At 36.7% G+C, this 22,993-nt stretch overlaps 1 protein-coding gene across 1 annotated transcript in view; it reads right to left on the bottom strand.

Moving 5' to 3' along the window:
* ROBO1 (roundabout, axon guidance receptor, homolog 1 (Drosophila)) overlaps nucleotides 1-22,993 on the bottom strand; it is a 627,322-nt gene that overhangs the window by 15,410 nt on the left and 588,919 nt on the right. Inside the window, exons 20-27 of the mRNA XM_010002162.1 lie at nucleotides 21,261-21,287; nucleotides 18,584-18,626; nucleotides 14,843-14,997; nucleotides 11,220-11,555; nucleotides 8,674-8,781; nucleotides 6,133-6,277; nucleotides 5,574-5,825; nucleotides 1,653-2,062 (exon numbers count right to left, since the gene is read on the bottom strand). Of these exons, the coding sequence (XP_010000464.1) occupies nucleotides 1,653-2,062; nucleotides 5,574-5,825; nucleotides 6,133-6,277; nucleotides 8,674-8,781; nucleotides 11,220-11,555; nucleotides 14,843-14,997; nucleotides 18,584-18,626; nucleotides 21,261-21,287 (1,476 nt within the window). The remainder of the gene's footprint in view (nucleotides 1-1,652; nucleotides 2,063-5,573; nucleotides 5,826-6,132; nucleotides 6,278-8,673; nucleotides 8,782-11,219; nucleotides 11,556-14,842; nucleotides 14,998-18,583; nucleotides 18,627-21,260; nucleotides 21,288-22,993) is intronic.

Below are 22,993 nucleotides of genomic sequence, written 5' to 3'. Positions count from 1 at the left end.
TAAACACCATGGGCAGTCAAACACAGGCAGGCTTCTCGTCCTCCAGAAACAACAAAACATTGGCTTTCAAAAGGGATTTCACCTCCCCTAGCTCAGGCAGCATGAGGTCACCTGTGCCAATAGCACAGCAGGTCAGTAGCAGGTCTCAGGTACAGATGCCTACTCTGCTGCTTAGAGTGGACGACCATGAATGCGTTGGGGGTGAATGACAGACATTTTATCACAGCTTATTTGCAGATAAGAAGCACATTTTTAGAACGTACAGTCAGGTATAGGGAATACGAATACATAAAAATCACTGCAAAACATGAACTTGACTGTTGTAAAACTATTTATCTGTAATAGGAATGGGATGTAAAAAGACCTCTTCTAAATATATACATTCACACACACATATTTGTATGAATATATATGTATGTATAAAATGGATAAAATCCTGGCCCCATGAGTATGAATGGGAGTTTTGCCACCTACTTCAATCGGCCAGGATTTCATCCAGAATTACTAAATTACCTCCCCTCTCACTCTTCATGATGAACAGCTGTGTTGAAATCAAACAAAGGACTGTTAACTGGGAGAGGATATCAGAAATGGGAGGAACGTTGCAAATCTGTGGAGTCAGAGTGGACACTGTACCTCTTATCTAGCTTTGGCAGTTTAATTATTTTGACTGGCAAAAGCATTCATGTATCTGCTTGAAACCTGCATCCCACCCTGTGGTATTCTTATTTCTTAGTGGAACTAGAACAATATCCACTGGGTCTAGTTACTGATCATCTAGCTGATTACCCATTATACTTGGTGTTACTTGTAAACAGTACACTGTAAAACATGAAATATTTCAAATATCATACTTCATGTGGCCAGTGGTGATGCAGGAGAAAAAAAAGAAGTAAGGAACATATGCATAAGGCCTTTCTGCATATTCATAATCTGTAATCTAAAAGTGCAACTAAAACCAGCTGTCAAATTATGAAACCAACACAAATCCAGTTCATCTCAATAACACAGCAGTAAGTGTTTGAACAGCATTATCCAAAACATAAGAGACAATATATAAAATGGAATAAATAAATAAATTCTTGTTTTTCAAATCCAGGGGAAATGTGACTCAAAAAAAAGGTTTACTATTTATTTGGACATTTCAATACAGAGGGATTAAATCTCTCATGAATAATGACTGAAAACATGGAATGTTTTCATGTCTTATACTAGGAAAAGGATATAAATCTGTAATCCTTTTTTTTTTCCCCCTCCTAAGTGGGCATCACCAGCAGAGTTGAGGGGGGCTACCAGGCCATGAGACCAAAATATTAGGAAAGGCTTATACTAGGAAAAGGATATAAATCTGTAATCCTTTTTTTTTTCCCCCTCCTAAGTGGGCATCACCAGCAGAGTTGAGGTCTGGCAATAATCCATGAGACCAAAATATTAGGAACTACTTATGAAACACAATGTACAGTGAGCAGCAATTTATTTGAACTGTTTTACCAAAACTCCTTTTCTGACTCTTCCACTAATGTGAACTGACCCACCCCCCTCCTGAATTTATAATGTTGCAAGAACAAGAATACTCAGGAAACAGTTGTGGATAAATATATGTCACAATGGCCATTCATTTCCTTCTCCTATCAAGTAGAGGACAAACTCACCTCCTGCTGCATCCTGCATTTGACGTCTGGCTACTTTCAGGCCAGCATATTCTGCAGCTGCTGCAACAGCCTGTGCAAAATCTGCATCGGTAAAAAATGATCCATCTGAAGAGCTAACACTAGACCGCCCACTTGAGATGTTATCTTCTTCCGAGGCTGAACCCCAGCCATTGATCATGGACCCTGTTACAGAGCTCTCCAAATCCCCAACGCTGGAAGCAGGTGTCTGCTCGAGGCCACGCAAAAGGAGCCTTCTGTTCTGCATCTTGGCAACCTCTATATCTGCCTCATCCTCTTCCTCTTCTGGTGCATCAGTATCCATATCAGAGACCAAGGGCCCTGAGATATATCCATAGGTATGCGGCGGGGAGATAGGTCTTGGAGGGGGTGGAGGACTCACAGGCTGACGTCTGCATAAAAATACAAGGGTAAGAAGAACTGAAGTCATATAACATAGTCAGAGGAAATAGTAGATTGATGAAAATATTTATTTCCCAACAAGCTTGACTTGCCTTTCTAAATCAACAGAATTTATATATGAAATGTTCAGGGTAGGGTTTTTTTATTATTATTTTGTTTTTATTTTTGCTGTAAACCAGAACTGACAGCTATGTAGTTTGAAATCTACCACAAAGAAATCTGACTTCTTAACAAGGTTCTTTTAACACTAATTTTAATGAAAATTGGCTTATTTTGCGTAAAGCTTTTCCTTTTTCCTAAAGTAGCACATACACATCCAGGTGAAGAGGTGTTTACAGTTCATGTGAGTGTTAAAAAAACATTTTTGTGCACCTGTGAGAGTAGGAGTAAAAGAAGTGTACGTGTATTGCTCTGGAAGCTAGAAATTATCCATGTCAACAGATGCCTCTCTCCAGACAGATTGTCTCTATAAACATTATCTTTCCTCCAACCATCCCAGTGATTCAGAAAGTTATACGAAGTTATACTGTTATTTCATTATTTTTTAAATTGGGCTAGGTGACAGGTCTTAAGGATACCAAAATCCAGGTAGATGTATAGGTTAATTTATTTTGAGCTTTAATCATCAATAATAGTGTCTCCAGCTTAAAAAGGCCAAGTATATAATTTGATGAGTGTTCTTGGGTAGTTAAGATTTCACCCAGAAGTTCCAGGCAGTGACACTGTCAACAGTTTTTCTTCACAGGGCCACAGGATTGCTCGTTAATTGCCATGTGTCTGCTAGGAAAAATATTTTCTGCAGCAATGGCTGCACTGTTGGCTTCGCTTACCAGGAATTTCCAGTGCAGTTTGCTTTGCAAAAAATTTACAAAGTAATTTTACTTTGTCACTTTTTCCCTTTTATTATCTCATTGGCAAGCAGTGACGTGACTCTCAAAAATATTTTCATTTGGGGAAGATGCCATTTTCTTTATTTTATTTTAATAAATGGAAATACTAATCTCAAAAGGAAAATTTGGCAAGAAAGAACATAATATTTTGTGGAAAACACAAACTGGAACCTCCCAGTACTACATGATCTAACCACTGTTTTCCACACGCTATATGAAGTACTGAATGGCATGAAGGTCAGTTAGGGATATATACACAATAATTTAATACCCCCCTCCTTCCCAAATCCCAGAAGTCATTGCTGCATGGGAATCTTTACCTGCCTTTGACTAGAGACCTCGCCCAATGTTTTACTGACTTAATTTAAAGCTCTTGTGACAAATGTCCTTGCGATATACTTGCCAGTCTGTATTTTCTAAGTTTTGATAGTAGGAGACAGGCAACTGGCTACAAAATAGGTTAGGGTTTTGGAAAATATATCAGGCCTGCCAACTTTCAAGTATAGTCTAATTGAGAGCAGTTGGTTCACGGCCATGCAGAACTAACAATACTTTGTTCACTTTATCTGATGCAGTGGCTCTGGCTTTAACAGTGACATTATCTCCTATCTTAGCTCTCACTTTAACATTGACATAATCTGCTATTTCACTGCATCTTTTTCTTTGCTTGTCCACTCTTCCAGAGCACCAATTTCTACTTCAGTTTTTTAATTGGAAAGTGTTGTCACACCATATTCAAAACAAGAGACACCTTCCAGAATGGGCTACAGCTGTTGAGCACAGTACATCCAACTCATACACAGCAATACCATGGGTCATATCACTGCTGTTAGATGGAAAAGGCAAGCCTGCCTTACAGATCAAGTAAATAGAATTCTGTCAATCTTTTTTAACTGATGAGATGGATGTAGCAAGAAGAAAAGAAATAATGCTTGAAAAAGTAAGAAAAAAAGATTAAATTAGTCACTAACAATTCTAAGACTTTCAGCAAAGCTAGACTTAACCATTGCAGGAAGGAAAAAAACCCACACACTTCTTATTCTTTCAGTTTACTCAATGAGAGTTTAAGATGTGTGCCGGAAGAGCTTAAATTTGAGCACCCTTCCAGATACTTTTGCTACCACTTTTGATGACATTTATGGTGACTAGCTATGAGTCTTTGTGTTGAGCAAACGTTCTACTATCCAGGCAGTTGTTGGCTGGCTATGCATGTTTGCACACATCTGCTTCTATGCCTGCTCCATTCTGTATGTTAATATGCACTCCCCTCTCCTGAACAGGAGGTCCTGGAAAGTCACTAACACATTGCTCACTTAGCATTTCTCTTTTCCATTAGTACCCAGCTAGTTTAACCTCTAAATAACCCAGAAAACTTAAGTGACTAAAATGAACATGTGCTCTGACATACCAGGATCAATGGAAATTAGAGGAAAATAGTATTAGCCACTTGCTAATAAAAACAGTGATTTTTAAGATTCAGGAAGATGGAAGAAGATCCACAGTATAAGAAGTGTTACCATAAAGAATAAAGAAAAAAAACAAAGCTGACGAAGTAGAAGCAGGGAGCAAAAGTCAAAGCAGATACAGAACCTTTAAAAAAAGAGTAGTAACTACTGCTTAATTAAAAAAAGGAAACATAAAACCAAACTAACTTATCAAGAAACATTCTGGAAAATACATCTATAAATGTCCAGTGAGCTATACTAATAAAATTGAAGTTCTACAGTTTAATTTGCAAGATCAAATTAATTTCATCATAATAGGCCCACATGTCACTAAAAATAGAAAGTATGACTGTAATATTGCTAGAAACAAGAAAGTTTGTATATTTGTGATATCAAACACTATGTGCAAACCACTGGCAAGAAAAAAAAAAAAAAAGAATTATCTGTGATGGAAAAGCTGTGCCTTCTTAATAAAAAGCAACATGCATAAGCATGATGCATAAAAAGCCTCATACAGAATTCACTGTTTTATGGAAGAGAAGCTGTGAGAATGCACGTGCAAAATATTTTGTACTAAAAGAAACACAGAGAAGGAACAAAATTTCCCTGTAACAAATATCTATCTTTATTAATGTTGGTCATTCCTGTAAATAAGGGTAGGTGGATATGTTAAGAAAATTTTGCAAGAAATAATTTCCCGGTTTAGATTTATGGGAGGAGAAAAATCTATAGGCTTTATAAATTATATATTTATATATATTCATACATATTGGTGACAAGCTAATTGCACAGTTACTGTGGAATAATGCATGCTATTTTATGGTAATAATGCAGTAAATCTATTGGAAACAATGGAACTGTAATTATATGGTAAGCTGTGTTAACGATACCACTTTAATATCCTGATGACTGTGAATTTAACTTATGTCAGCATTGCACGTATCGTAAAGGGATAAACTGCATTTCTTTCCATGGTATAATAATAAAGCAACCTAATTATGTATTTCTTAGGTCAAAAATAATTCTAGAGTCCTAGATTAGAAGTTAAATATTAACAGGAGAAATATAATGGAGACAATCTTGACCTCACTGAATTCAACAGAAATTTCCAGTGGGGCCAGGATGACTTTTGTCACATCCTTCTTGCTACATTTGCATTGACACACCTCCGGTCAGGTTGGTGTTGTATGTGTCCCAGATCCTCCTGACAGTCCTGTAACATGGGCTGGAGTTCTTCCTGGGGAGAGGGCGTGAGAGTGGCAGTTGACTGATGGCTATAGGAGACAGCGGCTGGAGAGGAAGCTGCTCCTCGGACAGGTGGAGTAGGACCTCGCTCATCTTCTTCCTCTTCCTCTAGCTCATCCTGCTGCAGATACATCCTTGCAGGTGGGACAGGACAAGGAATTTCTTGGTCATAGCTAAAATTAATTTATTAAGAAAATAAGGACTTAAATTTTTATTCTGTAATTAGCATATCTGATACAAATATAAATAGCCAAAAAAAGCATAATTTTCATATGTGCTCTTGAAAACAGCTTAATAAGGATGTCCTGAGTGGATATACACCACTGTCAGTAAATGAGCTTTAAATAGCCACATTACAGGTAGACGAGGAACACCAGGATGGTACTGAAGGAAGGTCTCACTGCCAGCTTGTAGGACAAATTACAGTTCAATTAACTAGCAGTTAAAGTGAGAAATGGATGATGTGTTTGTTTTTCTTACCTTTCATCCACCGAAAGACTGTAATCTTCACTATTGCTATGGGGAGGTGGATGTGCTGGAGGGGGTGGAAGAAGATCTGCCCAGTTCATGCCAGCTTGTTTGGGAGCCTTTGGGGTCCGAGCACCCTTCTTATGCCCTTGACTCCCTGTGAATAAAAAGCAGTACATATTTGTAATGCTCTTAAGTATGTCCTCACCACTAGCTTTGAAAAACAAAATAACTATAGTCCCTCTTGAACTCTCTGGGAATATACTGTTGTGCTGAGTTGAACTGACTTTCCTCCTTTTTACACCAATTTGTAGTTGTACATTCTTTATAGATGTTTTCTCTATTTTAAGCAGTAGAATTTAAACAGAAACTTAACATAGCACATGGGATAAAAAACATGAATTGTTTATAAATAATCAAAATGCAAGAAAAACAAATTAATTTTACAACCTACATCATTAAGAGTGAGCTTCCAACTTCTATTAATTATATTACAGATTATCATCTAAAATAAATGAGCTGTAGACATATTTTCTAAAGTGCCTTTACACTATTTAATTGCTGGAACCTAAAATACAATATGATAGAGATATGATCTATAAAAGTTCCACTGTTGCATTAAGTGACCAAACATATGTAATTTGTACTTGTCCACTGGAAGGTTTTAGGCACAATGAAATTACTAGTTTTAGTCTAAATGGCAGGTGCAGTTGAAAATAATTGCTGGAAGAGCTAAAATAACAGAAAAAGGAAGAAAGAAGATCAATGAGGTATGGCACAAATATTTTCAACTACTATTACTGGGAAATTATAGCCCACAATAGCACAATGCAGTTTGAACAGTTCCAATACTTTTGAGTAAGACCAATTAGTCAGTTAATCTTGAATTTTAACTTTGGACATGGCTATGTGAACTGATTCTACCATGACTCTTGGTATACATAGTTATCCTTCTTTGTTATTGTTACTTATTTAACTGTAGATAAAAGTCAATGCATTTTTTAGTATGTTTTGGAATCCTTCACATTTCCCTCTTCAGCTGAGGCATTGTTTCATACTACCATAGTTAAGCTTTGTATACATTACTAAATACGTTGCACTGAGATTTAGGAAGCTAGGTTTTCTCATTTCTGCTGTCTCAGATTTTCCATTCTTACAGATAGTAGTGCTTATTATTGTTCCCATATTAGCTGCCAGATACAAATATGTATTAGCTATGTACAATTATTTTTCTGGTATCTCAGTATATCAAGCAAGACTCTAGCTATCCCAAGGCGACCATCATCTGCATTCTCTGCCCTAACCACCGTGATATATATTAGGTTCAGCACAATTAATTTATTTCTCTGGTCCCCTTGTTTCATTCCTGCTTAATTCTAGTCCTTGGTACAGGACTATAAATTGTTAGCATTATGAATAATCATAATAGGTGCTAGCACACAGAACACCACCTTCTCATTTTTCATTTGCATGGGTTCACATCCCTGAGATGTTTCACACTCAATTTCTGGTTTTAACATCATTGAGCAGAGCCTCAGCACCACATCCTGATGTTGAAGACCTGGGAACAGGCAAAAGGCTGGCTCCCAGAAGAACACGCCTGAGCAGCTGGGAGAATTGGGAGCTGTGCTTATCTCACCCCAGCCACTGAAAATTCAGGTCACCCAAAGTTTACAGCAGGCTCATCTACATCTTTATGCCTCTGTTTATGCCTCAATCACCATCAGTCAAGATCTTGCAGGTTAGGATTAAGGCAACTGGATTATCAAAGACAATAGCAGAACAAAAGGTGAAAAGTCCTTGTCAAGATTAGCAGATGTAAACTTCAGGGCACTGGTGACTGTGATCATAATTTACACTGTAATTGGCGTGATGTAAATAAGCAGAGCCGAAATATCAGTAAAGCTCCAAACCAAGCCTATGCATAGTTTTTGACTTAGCGCTGAATATTTCACACACCTCTACCAAAAATCAAATATGAAAATGCACAGGTTGTACCACTATGAGAACCAATAACTTTTGAGTTAAACCATATTCTATGGTTCCAAAGTGCAGAGCGCAATTTCAGTGCCCTGGCTGGCATTCTCCAGCACAAACAGCTGTCTGGTTTCAAGAGTTTTGCAAAGAACTTTTAGATATTTTGCATAGGACATTCCAGTGAAAAACAAAATTTAACTTCAATTATCTACCACCTACATTTGAATGATGTACAAGAATAATTTTGACACACGGCCACTGAAATCCATAAAAATGTTATCTATGTGTGCATGCTTTTTTACTCAATAAAATACATGGGTTTAATTAAAAACAAAAAAAAAACCAAAAAACCAAACAAACTTAAAGCAGTTCTGTTACAGGTATCTTGAGCCTGTTCAGGAATAAGGTTGTCTTGGGTGAGTAGACCCAAGAGATAAAAAAGAAGTCATTAAAGTACCAGGAAGGTAACACATACATTAAAATCCTTATTTTTATGACTACTGAAAAGTGCTAACCACAGCTGAAGTGTCCAAACACCAAAAACCCTACTGTTAGGAAAACAGTGTAGCTACTCACCCGATGTACTACTGCCTCTGTCCGAGCTGTTGTATGATCCACCTGTATTCTGGTCGTATGACTGGTTGTATGGAATGGTTGGAGCAATGTTGTCATTTACCCGGTAATCTGCAAGTTCAACAGTATAGTTAATGCTACCCTTTCAGAAATGCGTCTACGTTTTTATACCTGCTGTGTAACACAAAGTAATTTCTCCTGAAAACAGTGAGGAAGAAATAAATTGATTTATTGAAAGGAAAATAATTCTATAACCATGGCATATTTCTTGTTTTAATTGTAAGTTTAAGGAAAATCATGGGAACTTGTAGCTTCATGGTAAAAAAAGGAAGCAAAATGAAATCTTACAGGGCTATCTCAATGCCTCTGCAAGGATTAAGTCTCAATGGATGTATAAACGACCTGTAAGAGCATTTTGCATATGAACAGACTGTCACCTTGATTGATTTTCCATGGTCTCTGCTTAATTTACACACTCATGGAAGCCAATGGACTGTGGTAGCTACTATTTGTATTTCAAAGGTGACAAACCCATGTAGGAGTCAGCTCTGCATTACAAGGGCTGAATGATCTGCTGGAGCAACAATGCAGCTCCACTCAATTTGGTTTACAACAGAAAAAGTCTTTGTTTAATGCCTGCTGGCTTCAAGAAGACTTCTGTTTATAGTGGGTCATGCAGGTTCTAGCTACAAGTAGGGCCTTTTTTCTGTTCATGGCTATTACTGAAACTTCCTTCTCCAGTTCCAAAGCATTTGATATACATACATTACTTTTAAATCTAGATTTGGCAACCAGAGCAGTAAAATACTCATCTGACAAAACAGTACTCTCATGCCAAAAAGGAATTGTAATTTACAGAGAACAGAAAGGAGCTGAGTTACTCTTCATACAGCAAATAAAACTGCGTCATAAACAGAACCACTGGAGATAAAATAGTGACGATGAAGCACAGCATGTAACTCATCCAAATGGTTATTTCCCATCACAAAAGCTATAGGTATAATCATCAGCAAGATGGTTTTGACTTAGGAAATGAGAAAACCAAGATCAGAATATTGACTCATAAAATTGCAAATCGAAACAAAAATAAACAAAACTAAAAATCCAGTCCCCATCTGCTGCAGAAATGTTTGTGATAATATAAGCATGGGAAAAAGCGCAAAATGATAAATTCCACACCAGAGTGTATTCTATGATAGTTTCTCAGCCTAGTTGCATTCCAGAGACCACGCTGAAGCCCTACATACTGCATATGTTTACACAGAGGATAAACAGTAAATCAACACTCTGAAATATGTATATATGACTGTCAGCAGACAATGCTTTAAGGGGGCCTTTCCACACTACAATATGCTAGAGAATATGCAGCTGTAATATACACAGTTTGAAAGATGCAGTATTTTCCAGGGTATAAAAACCAAACATATTTTAATTCCAGAACAGATATGTAATACACAGTTCATGAAAGAAAATGTAATTACAAAAAATACAGCTTTCACCCTATAGTAAGAAGCCACAAAAATCAAATTTTCTTTTGAAATGTTTATGTCAAGGGAAAGTGTCACATTTTATATTGCCCTTTGAACTCCACTGTGAGTAGATGGGTCCGGTAGAGAAATCAACATTCCTGTAATCAAACTTATCTTTTTACTGGATAACTTATCAATACGTGATCACTTGAGTTACAACAATCCATGCAAAAAGTTTCATGTTAGAATGGGTCCAGTTCCTAGGGATACTGTTTTGCAAATCAGGTTATTAAAAGAGGTTGCATGGTAGCCTGGAGGACTAGCAAGAAATCACATACCTATTTCTTCCAACTCCCACACATTATATTAAAGAAACATGCCCTCAAGGCCACAGAAGTACATTCTTATGTTTCCCGTTAACACTGAAATCAATTTATTTTTAGCTTCTGGATCCACACATCTCAGGCAAGGTAACAAAGGAATTTAGTTTCCAAAACTGTGTGCAGTAGCATTGCCTCTCAGTATGTGAATCAAAGGCATGCTACGTAACAAGTCTAAAATGACTTGGATCACTCCATTTGTGTCCCCCGTGTACAACACAATACAATTTTACAGAGTTTGATATGCAAAATTTCATTCGTTTACATGATCATGTAGATTTAATTAGTCTCCATCCACGACTGGGAAGAGTGGGTTGACCTATTTAAAATTTAAGGTAGAGTATAATGTGACTACCATGCATCTGGCTTATGAATAAAATATCTGGCCTCTATCCTAAACAATCCCTTAACTACTATTAAATTTAACTTAATCTCAAATTCATAGGAAATGTATTTTATTTAACACTTTTCTAAAAATGCAGCTTGTTATTTTTATAATAAATTCACTACCTGAAGGTTATTGTGGTGCTAATTAACTTTTTGACACGCTAACTGTGGATTTCTAAATCTAAAGAGGCAGAAGTCTAAAAGCACCACAGAAGACTGTAATTGCTGAACCTGAAAGCTTTAGACTCCCAGCACGAGAAGGTCAAAACTCCTCTAATGCTTAAAGAGGAGAAACAAGCTAAAAGCTCTTCACCTTTGTTTAATTTGTTTTGCTCCATAATGTTGTACTGTATGGGTGCAACCTCTTGCTTTTGCTGAACAGAGGGTTTCCAGTGTTTCTCATTCGTATCCCCGCTGCCATTGTTAACATTATTGCTGATATTTGACTGGATGAGTTGAGTGGTGGCATAAGGAGTGGGCTGCCCAGGCTGGCTGACAAATCTTCCATCCTTTAGATTTGGACTATTGAAGGTTTTCATCTCATTGATTTTATTGCTGAGGTCCACGTCACCATATACAGTTGACTCAGGCAACATCAGGTTTGTCTGCTTGTTGTCCAGCTGATTGTTGTAATTTGCTATACAATCGGCTAACCACAGAGGAAAGAAAAAAGAAAAGGTCATTCTGTTCGCTCACACTATACTTCCAATGAAATTCCCTTTACATTTTTTTGGTGCATAACTACATGGCTTGTATCCATGAAGTAGAGATACTGCAATTAATTTACTACTTTACAGAGCCTTATTTACCTTATAAGCTACTGTTTCGAAAGTAGTGTTCATTGTTTTGATTCACTGCAAATTCAGACCTTCTGAATTGTATCTACAATGACTTACCTTGCTGGGCTTTTTCAACAGTGTAAATATTTGCATTTTTAGACATTATTCTCAAAGCAGTATCTATAACCAATCAATAGCTGTGATTAAAAATAACTTGCATTGAAAGAAAAAAACAACCAAAACTTAACAGTGGGAATAACTGAATATGACAGTCATCTCATGTCATCTCAACAGCATTTAGACTTTCTTGCACTTGAGATAAGAAACTGAGATACATCATATTTTTATAAAACAGACTGAAATATGATAACACATAATAGAAGTGAAGAGAAACAGTACAACATGAAATGTAACTCAGTGCCCAGTAGGAAGTCTTTATTTGATCATTGTTTCCTTGTACATTCTTATGTTTTAGTTTGAGACAAAAAGACAGGAAAGCAAGCTGGAACTTTTGCTAATTTTTAGTTGTTTTTTGGATATCACAAAATAAGTAATACCAGACTAATATCATTGTCCCGTATGCTAAATAAATATCATATAGACAGTACAAATTCATTCTTTTAAGAGCTGTTGCATCATGAGATCATCATTTCTTGCAGAGAGTAAATTAGACACGTACTGATGTTGTGACCACAACCGTGTGAACCAGTGTGCCTGCCTTTCCATGTGCTGCTTCCACATGACAGCAGCTCCAGAGACTTCCAGTGCCCTCCATATCCAATCCGCTGGAAAAATACTGAATGGACTAACACAGTCTGTCGGTCAGCAGTTAGAAGGCTTAGTGAAACCAAAATTCAGTAATTATTGAGCAAAAATTCTCATTTGCCAGTTGATTAATGCATCCACATTTACGTAACAATCACCAGGGACATAGCTTTCCTCTTTTAAAAGATGTGTTATTTATGCTAATGAGCGTGATTCAAAACCTGAAGTCCATTACCTGTGGCCACAATTAATTTACTGGAGAGGGTGCCAAGTAAAGCTAAGTAGAGAACTCAGGATGTGACCACTGTACTAAATAAAATAACTACTAAACATAAAGGATGTTACATTTCTAAAATATTCCCTAATAGATAAATCTTTCTGGAAAAATACTTCCTGAAAAAGAGAAAGAAAATACTACTTGAGGAAGAAAACCACTGATCCATGTTTTCAGTGAACATGCCACATACAACTCATTTTTTGAATGTTATTGTTTAATATATCTTCTTTCTTATGTGAACTGTTCTTTATTGCTTCAAAGACTTCAATATCTTGATTCCAACTTTTTAAATGCTTTCATTTCTGCTTTTTCTCTCACCTACTGAAACCATGCTAGTCTTTCCCCCTTATCAAGTCTATTGTATTATATTGGGCAGTAATATATCCAGCATATTGCTCAATCCTAGTACCTCATGCTTTGCTAGAATATCCTTGCAGAGTCACTTATATATTTTTACCTCCTTCCATTTTCAGTTACATTAGATTTGTGTGTAGGGCAACATAACTGATACAATATATGCAGTAGATACGTTTTTTTTTTTTACATAGACACATTAGAATTTTTCATACAAAGTACTTAAACAAAACTGGTTTACCTATAAAACCAGAAGATTTATTCTGTTAGATTTCTTCACAGTATTTTTAGAACAATCTGTTCCTATCCGGTAGACTTGGAAGACAGTACCATTACTTAAAAGAAATTGAAAATGCAGTTCGTTAGCATATTCACAGCTATAGAGCAGATATGCAACTCTGTTGTTTCAGAGCATAAGCCAAGCTGAAGCTGACATAATTATTTGCCAGATTTTTCAGGACAAACAAGATCACTAAGAGCATCTTGTCTGACCCTTAAGCTCATAATCTCTACTTGAAAGGAAGGAATCACTTTGCAACACAACCAAGCTTAATATTAAAGATAGATTGAGAAAGAATCCACTGCACCTCATGACAAGATGTTATAATAGTTTACAACCACCCCAAAACGTGCATTCTCTTCCTTTTCTGATTTTGTGAAGTTTCAGTTACTAGAACTTGGTATGTTTGTACTTGGCACAATAAAGTATCTCTGTATCAGAAATCTTTTTATACAGGTATTTGTGGATGTGATATCCTTGGGCAGTGTAACGTACAAGTCTCTAACATTAAAATCTCTCTCACCTTCCTCTGAAGCACCTGGCACTGGTCACGGTCAGACACCATATTGCAGGAGATGAATTACCATCATCACATTATGACTGGCTTCACATTCATTACAGGATGTAATGCTATTTTGCACTCATGCAACTTCACTATAGGTAATCGTATTCCCTCTCTGAAATGCTGGGAAATCCTACTAGCACAAATCAGCTACAGATGCTGGTAGTGAAAAAGACACATTTTCATTCCTCACCAGTAACACAAACCAGGTTAAACTAAAATAAATCTAAGGCCTGTTTAAAACAGAATGTGCAACAACTCATGCTCGTAGATATATTTCCGCAACCACATTCCCATGGAATTCATTAAGTTTTCTTCAAGAGCACTCTCAGTCCTGCCTGATCTCCTGGGAACTACCACTTAACCTAACATTTCATAATTGCTTTTAAAGTGTTAAGTTAACTTTTTTATCCACACGGTCTAAACAGAAAACCAGCTATCCAATTCTGTATAGAATGGCACCCCAAGGGAGGTTTTGAATGTGCCAAAGGAGACTGACTGTCTTGCAAGTACTGTAGCAATGTTTTACTTCTTGCTTCCCATAACACCTAAACCAGAAGGAAAATCTCACAAGTGTCATTTTGGTACTTTTCCATCCAAGCAACAAGGATGTACAGAACAACCTTAAAATGACCTTCTCTGCTCTTTTTCAGATGCTGAAACATACCAGTTCAGTGTGACTTTTGGTAACACAGAACTTTGCAGGGGCTCCTTTGGCCTACAGCTTGCTACAACTACCCAGAGGGCACCAAAAAAAGGAATCCAAAAAAGGGATTGAAAGCATGGACACAGAGGAAAAACTACATTAAGTCTAAATGCCTTGGAAATGAAAAAACAAAACAACCTGTACAATCTCTCAGCTACTAGAAGCTTATGCTCTGTAAAGAAGATTCCTTAGCAAGGTAGAAACATATCTAACCTGGTCGACTGTACGTCGTAAGGTTGCTATCACTGTTGCCGTTGCCAGAGGTGCAGCAGTTGATGGAGCAGTCATTGTGATTGTTCCCCGTGTTAGGCCAAGTATCTGCTAGCCATGGCTGAGTGGCCGGTTCACTGATGTTTAGGAGTCCTGGCCTTTAAAAACAAAGCTTGGTTATTTCAAAAGCCAAATAAAGGCATTTTCACATTACAAATATATTCTCCTCAAAAGGTTAGATATTATGAAATAATATCACATATTTAAAGGTTTGAACACTGAAAACCACAGCTTGATTAAATTATTGTGTGATTTCTAGTCTTCTATATATCCTGTTTCTTGCTAAGACACTCTGAAGTGAACAGTCAAGGACAGAGTCAGTTCAGTTTACTGAACTACACATAAATGATGGTGTGCAACCTTTACCTGGGACTTTGTTTTTTTTTTAATTTTTTTATTTCTATGAAGGTTATATTTTCATTTTTATGACCCTTCTCCCTTTCTTAAAGAAAGTAAGGTAAAAAAGGGGAAATTGGCAAGTCTAACAGACAAAAAATTCACACATGGAAGCAAGATTGATATGTGGAAATATGAGATGAGTTTAGATGTGAATACTCCCAAATTCTTGGTAATTTGTGACATCAAGTTCCTCTCAGCACCAGACAGTACTGCTGTAGTGGATCAAAAGGAACTGCAGATTACAGAAACTTCTGTTGCTTGGGAGTATTTGGATATCACTACACATACTGAAAGTGTGATACATTTTGTTATGTTAATCTCTATGTGGGTGGAACAGCAGCAGCTCCTAAGCAAGTTTAAAATAACTGTGAATACTCAACACCTTTAAGAACACCCGGGTATCAATGCTGCATATTGGCTGCATTTGTAATTAAGTGTATTTCTGCCATCAGCAAAAATAAATGGCATTCCTTGTTCTCCCAGTTGCTGAATCTTTCTAACACGTGTCAAGGTGCTCTGATTAATGTTTTGCAAGTCCAGATAAGTAGCATCCCCATACAATTTAAATTGCCTTTGATAACTAAGATGCTTCTGAAAATAGGTAACCTTAGCCACTGTCACACACACACACATATATATATGTAAGGAACACAGTCTCTTTCATTGCAGTTTTTAACAAGCAACTTTCCATCTGAAATACTGCAGAAACTAGCCTCCATAATATTAGATGTGATGCTCTTCAAAAATAAAATATGCTAATCCTCTTAAACTGCAAGTTGAGAATACAAGCTGCATGCAGTTAGCTGTAGGGGATATAGTCTGTCAGTACCACAGGATTAAGTCACAGTCTTAGAAAGATGTTTAAAAGATCTACACATATATGTTTATATTTATTTCTGTCCTGCATATGTCATCTGACAATTTAACATAGGAGGTGATGAGGCTGGACTTATTGTCAGGCTAACAAGCCAGCCATTACACATGCACTAAACAAATATTTTTTTTGTAAATCTGAAATAAACGTACAGCTATGTAGTCCTGTGAACAGATGAGCTGACTTGAAATATCCTGCTTTTTTCCCTGTCACTCTGCTCTTACAATGAAACTACATCTCATGGCATTTGGAGGAAACAAAGCCTTCCAGAACGTTTCATCACTTTCAAGACCTGTGTACTGAATTTTTTGATAGAGAGTTAGAGGTCCTTTGCTTCTAAAATTTACATTCACACCTGCTGTCATGTAAAAAACATAGTGTGAGGTAAATAAGTAGACAAAAATTCTAACTGGAGCCAACTGTAGGCAAAAGATGTTTGCATTACAGCTCCATAGTCTGGTGAAGAGAACAACTTCCAAAGATCTTTAAGCTTTGCAGCAAATGGCTTGAATCCTTGAATTACTGTACAGGATCCGGGGTGAACTGGCTGAGTGGCTGTGTGGGTGCCTAGCTGCTGGCTGGAATCAATCCACCACAATTACCATTACTTGAATCCTGTCTAGAAAAGGGATTGACACAGAAATGGGTATTTTTTTTTCAGCATCACCGAAGTGGGGATTATACTGAAATATATCACTGTGACATTTTGAATTCTGAATAATGCCTTAACATGCTCACATAACTGCACTTCGAAAAATGCTAAGCATCTCCAAAGTCTTGCAAATACAATGTCAGGAAGTGAAAATCTCAGGTTTGGAAATCAGAGTAAAGGTTTCAGATGTAAAAATAACATTTTTTACATACTTGCGGAAGTATGTTTCATATTCTACAAAATACAGTATGACATCAGACATCCTGCAAATGCTATTTATGCAAATGAACAAAAGAAGTGTCGATGTTAGCACCTTGAATCAATTACACTGCTGCAATTACAACTACACTGATGCTTCAAACCAGGACAGTAAAAAAGGATGCTTCTCTAGCAATACCAAAATGACTGTATGTGATGTAGACAATTCTGGGTTCATTTCTGTCCTCTGAGTCTATGTGTGTGCTCTGTGAGAAAGCACAGTGGCACAAAGAACACAAAGGATGTTAATTGCACCTCTTTTTGAACAACCTTGTCAGGGAAGGAGAGGGTTCATCTCAGTTCTCTTGTATTTTCTCACTAGCATGGGGTTAAGGCAGCAACCCAGTGATTAAAAGATTTGTCCATTCAAAAATCACATGGGAACTCTTCTAGAGGTTTTCCTCCATGGTTTTATGGCTATGACAACACAGCAGCATGCAGTGCTGGTAAAAGACACCTGCAATTGCTCTTAATGTGCCAGTTTCAGTAGCAGCAGCAGAGTAGCCTCACCTCTGTACAGCATTCAAGAAGACTGGGAATGTTTAATATTATGCCTAGATGCCACTTGTGAATCAGGAATTGAAATAGGAATGTATTGCCCAGCTGCTCTCTGACACTTTAGAGTTTATTTCAGTATCATGCCAAATCTTTAACTGAGATGCTTATAGAAAGGCAGGCTTGAATGTGACCTAGAAAAAAAAAAGGTGTGCTACTAAAGTGCTCTGACAATGTCTTTTTGAAAAAAACAACAACAACAAAAAAGTCTTTGCTAAAACATTTTTTTTTTCGGGTTTTTTTTGCCCCTCCTGAAAAAAACACCAGCTCTACACAGGAAATGTGAATTACTGTTTTGTCCACTGCCACTTATTAAGCAATATAAAATCCAGAAAACATGTTTTAGTTAAATCCTCAATCAGGAATGGGCTAGGTTCTCAAAGCAAGGGGCTTTACATTTAGAACTTACCTGTTTCCTTTACCTTCAGTGCCCCATCTCTTCTAAGTGATGGTTTAAGTGTTCTGCATTCATAACAAGATTTTTCCTTAAAAAGTCACCTTATAAGCCGTTTATGTCTTCAGCATTTTTTTTTCCAATAAACGTTTTCTTTCTTTGTAGTATTTGTGAACCAGCTATATTTCTTAATCTTCATAAATGCCATGACTTAATTACTTTTACTGCCTTAATCAGCTGGTAAGCTACGTCTTTATTTTGAAGCTAAAGTGCTCCCTCTCCTGCTCATTTTTTGAGATGCACTTTTCATAGATTAACAAAGCTGAAAATATTATGACTCATTCTTTGGAAATCAACCTAAACATTCAAACCATATAGCTTCCCTCGAAACTGAAAAATGCACAGCTTAAAATGTATACATTAATACAATAAATTTAAACATATCTTTGCAAGAGATTCTTCTGTCATCACTTACAAGGACAACTGTACTCCTAGCATCCTTAAATTTAGTTGCACACCATTTACAGCTTTAAAAATAAAACACATAATTACCTGCCTCCACTGCTTACGGCCTCTCCACCTCTCTGATATGTTACTGAAAGTTAAAGAAGAAAAGGAAATAATTTAAAAATAATAAAAGACTCTTTAAATAGCAGTAATAAATTTGCCTGTTACATTTTAGCTTAATCAATAAACGTGCATTGTTTATCCATTAATAATTCAGTCTCATTCTGCAACCTATTCCTTCAAATTTATACATTTATACATAAGGTTATACATAATACTTGTGATGCTCAATAATTGCTAGTCTTAGCTCCAACAAAGTTCTATATTTCAGTTCTGTTCTGAAACACACAAACACACACATGTATTGCTTAAGAAAGCAGGAAGCCATATATCAGGTTGAACTTATCCCTAACATAACTCTACTGACTTGAGTGGAGTCACTCTGTGGAAAAATTTAGGTCATATATTTATTTCATGAATGGCTAGATGTTAAAGCTTTGCTTTACCTTATTATTTTGGTAAGATTAAAGAGGTATCATGGTTCTGTAACAGACCTTAATCCAATGTAAACAATGGCTCCTTACAGCTGCAATTACTGCAAAAACACATACTCTTTCTGAATATTACTACATTATACTCATGGAATATGCACACTCTAAAAGCCCACAGAAGCTTCACATTTTATAACATTTTACAATCGGACTTATTAACGAGACTTTTTTATCTAAAATTTTAAATGTATAAATCTTGGTAGAAAATTTCTGGCAGAAATATGACTTCCTAAATTAGAAGGAACAGTTTTGCTAGCATTTCAGAAGCATTACACATTAACAAAGTGGATGTCCACATCCACTTATTTGTAAACATGGATTGCACATCTTCACAGGAAGCATCATGGTTGAAAAATTAGTTTTTAGGATTCAAACATCCAAGAAGAAACAGTGTTATAAGTTCTGCAGGTTTGCATTGGGTTTGGCAAAGGATTAAGGAGATTGCCTCCCTGCAAACGCTGATGGAATCTACATTTTCCAACCAAAAATGTGCTGAAAAAAAGCAGCCAAATTCTGCTCTTTAGAAGAACTCCAAACTGGGAGTCTGCAAGAGAGAGATAAATGCTAGCAGTGATTACAATAATAGGATTAAGATGTAGGATGCATTGCTACAGGTAAGTCTTCTAGTAAGGGTAATGGTAAAGAAGAGGGTCTGGTTTCATTTAAAGTCAATTAAACTTATGACTAGGATCCTGGATTGAACAAAGTAGTGTTAGTTTTTTTCCTTTAAATATTTTACATTGTGTTTTTTCCAATTTCTTCTTTAAAAATATCAGTGCTATTTATTTTGCAGCTCATGGAGTCCTGACTGGGAAAACATATATTAGCAAACCTACCAACTTCTGCAGAATTTCAGTAGTGTGCCACAATTGTGATTGCAACAGAAGCCCTCTGTTAAGCAAATTAAAGTAACAGCAAAATAATAATAGCTTGAATTAGTCTCCATGGTGGATCTCAAAGGACTTCAGAAACATTAAGGGCCACTCTGACTCATGCCTAACAGTAATCTACTCCACTGAACACAATAGGATGACTTCTGAAACAAGACACTATTCAATGTGATTAAAAGCATGTGGATAAGAATCTATCCCATTACAATTAGGCCCATGTGGATGAACACAGACAGACACAACATTGCTTCATTTGCAGCCCAACTTGGAAGGATAAAACTCAGCTTCTTCCCAGAGGCCGAATTAGTACAGTGCTGATTTGGAGCTAATACGCCTGGAAGTCTGTAAAGGAGGTGGCAGGTGTTTTTTTACCCTACCTGGATATACATGACCTGCAAGTCTCACAGACCTCTTGTGAAAATAAGGGATTTAGAATGAAAGAGGAAGAAGCAACCTGTCTGTTCACTCAAGTTGCAGCTAAAAGTAATGAACGCAGTACTCTGGTGGGTACTGAATGTGTTGAATTGCATTTAGTAAGAGGTGCTGAGCTGGAAGACTATGGGACTGACTGAAGGTCAGCTCTACACAATGGAAAGGCTCTCAGACTTCAGTGGGCTCAGGTTATGTCTTGTTTTGCAAATTTCTGAGCAAAAAAAAATTGAAGAAGATTTTAAACCTACCCCAAATTTGAAATGCACCTCTGTTTATATAGAACACAATGATTACTTTAAAATTCATAGCACAAAAACTTTTTAATGCAGCAAGCAGAGAAATCTAACTGCTATAACACTTTAATTTCCTGTGTCTTCCAAAGCAGACAACTCCTAGGACACTGGTTTAATGCAGATTCAGAAGAAAGAACAGAAGCAAATGTTTCACCAACTATAATCCCACTGAATCCTTTTCAAGCCAGCCTCTGGGTTCTGCTAAGTCATTCCTCTTCCACCAGAAGCACTTTTTGCATGGCTAGCTGCAGGAGGACACTTTACTCCATTGCAATGCAAAAAGAAGCGAGTCCAGGTTGCACAAACTGATGGGACTGTGCTACAAAATGGTGTGCTTTCATCAAATGGCATGCTACACAAGGGTAAACACATTTGGAAAAGTGTCAGCTACAAAGCAAATATGCACTTTTTAGAGAAGAAAATAGTGACACTTGTAATGAACAAAGTTTTTAAAAAACCTTCAGAACAGTTGGGCTGGTTATGTCAGAAAAAGAGAAACAGTACCACAAACACATGCTAAAGTAACAAAGAAGGGGGGAAAAGTGCAAATATATACCTGTTGGTGTGAAGGTAAAAGACGGGACTGAAAAATCAAAACAAAATACAAACTGGTTATTAAGCTGAAGAGAGAAAGGGAAACATACCACATTAGTATAAATCTAGCAGACAGCTGAACATAAAACAAATGTATATAACTAATTCAGTAGTTCGGTTACATTGATAGAGAAATAAAATTAAATTTGCAATTCAGAAAGAAGCTTGTCTCTGCAGGTACCATTCTGAAAAAAAAGCTTTATATTCTCTTGTGCTCATGAGGAGACAAAGGCTTAGCCTTTCAAATACCCCTCAGTTCGGTATTTTAAGTTCTTCTGAAAATCCTAGTACAAACAAAACCCCCACACTGTTAATCATTTTAGAATGCAGAATCACAAATTCCTTAACAAAGTCTTATCAAGGTCTTATTGAATCTTATCAGCAGTTCACTAAGTAAATGCTCATTCCACTGAACTAACAGGCACACTTAAGTGTTCAGTAAGGAAATAATAAAGAAACAAAGAGAACTGCTGTTTTACTGTTTCTGAATCAAGAATGGCACCAACTCTCACTGTAATAAAGACACTAAAATCTACTGCAGCAATTATTTTTTGTTTTCATAGAGGAGACTATTAAATAATTGTTACCTATCTTTCTTCAATAATCACCAAAAAAAAGGCAAAATGTCTCTCTAGCTGTAACACCTTCTACCTTTCAACCTTTGGCTTTAAGAGGGAAAGGTTAACAATGGAACAATGACACTGCTTGACAATCTTCACTCTCGCAGCTACTATAAATCCTCTTTGGATCAATAGGGTCTCTAATCCAAACACAGAGCACCAGCATCTGCTCTTCCTATTAGCACATGCTCCCCCTCCTGTTGACAAGACAGTACAGTTTTTCTAACACTGATGGGCAGAAAAAGGCTAGCATTGCCCTTTTCTATATAATTACAAGAAAGAGAAATGTAAGAGAAATAATAAAATATTCACTAAAAGTAGCCTTGAAGACAGAATTTGACCAGCAAACCTGTCACAGAAATAAAAGGTTCTGGCTAAAGAAAAAAATCCTTAATTTATTTTTTACAATAACTCTGGTGTTCAGGGGAGTCCAGAGTGTCTTTGTTGTAATTTAGGATATAGTTTTTTCCCTCTTTTACCAAGCCAATTTATATCCAGGGATATGACACTATGCAAAAAAAGAAAAACCTCAGCATATTTGCCCATTTTAGGCTGCATCTGCAGCACAGCTCTTTATCTTGGGAATTCCATTGTATTTTCCTTGAGATAGGTCTTTTCACAGAGTCAAGTTTAATTTAGCTGCATTCAAAAATATAGAACCATGGAAACAAGCTTTCATTAAAATAGAACGTGCATTTAAACCAGAGGTATACAAAAGAGAATCAAGTGTCTCAAAATTAATTTGCAATCACAAGGACATGGAAAAAAAATATCTTAAACTACTGTCTCATTGCTCTCCTGTGAGCTAAGTACTAAACAGAGTTTAGTTACTTAAGGAACTGAGGAACAGATGAACAGAGGTTCAACTAAAGTAAATCTTCATTGCTGCCACACAAAAGAACAACTTAATTCTCAGTGCTTCTATTAGTAAACTCTTTTGAGTGTGTAAGAGTGCTAGTACAATATGTATGTGTGGGAGTAGTGAGGTATTTTAACAGATTTCAGGACTGCAGCTAAATACAAAAATATATAAATAAATGCAAGTCTGAAAAAAGTTTGGACTTGCTGTGATGAC

Source organism: Chaetura pelagica, unplaced genomic scaffold (genome assembly GCF_000747805.2).
Source record: "Chaetura pelagica isolate M959 unplaced genomic scaffold, ChaPel_1.0 scaffold627, whole genome shotgun sequence".
In the NCBI taxonomy this organism is placed as follows: domain Eukaryota; kingdom Metazoa; phylum Chordata; class Aves; order Apodiformes; family Apodidae; genus Chaetura; species Chaetura pelagica.
This window is presented reverse-complemented; position numbering and strand designations above follow the sequence as displayed.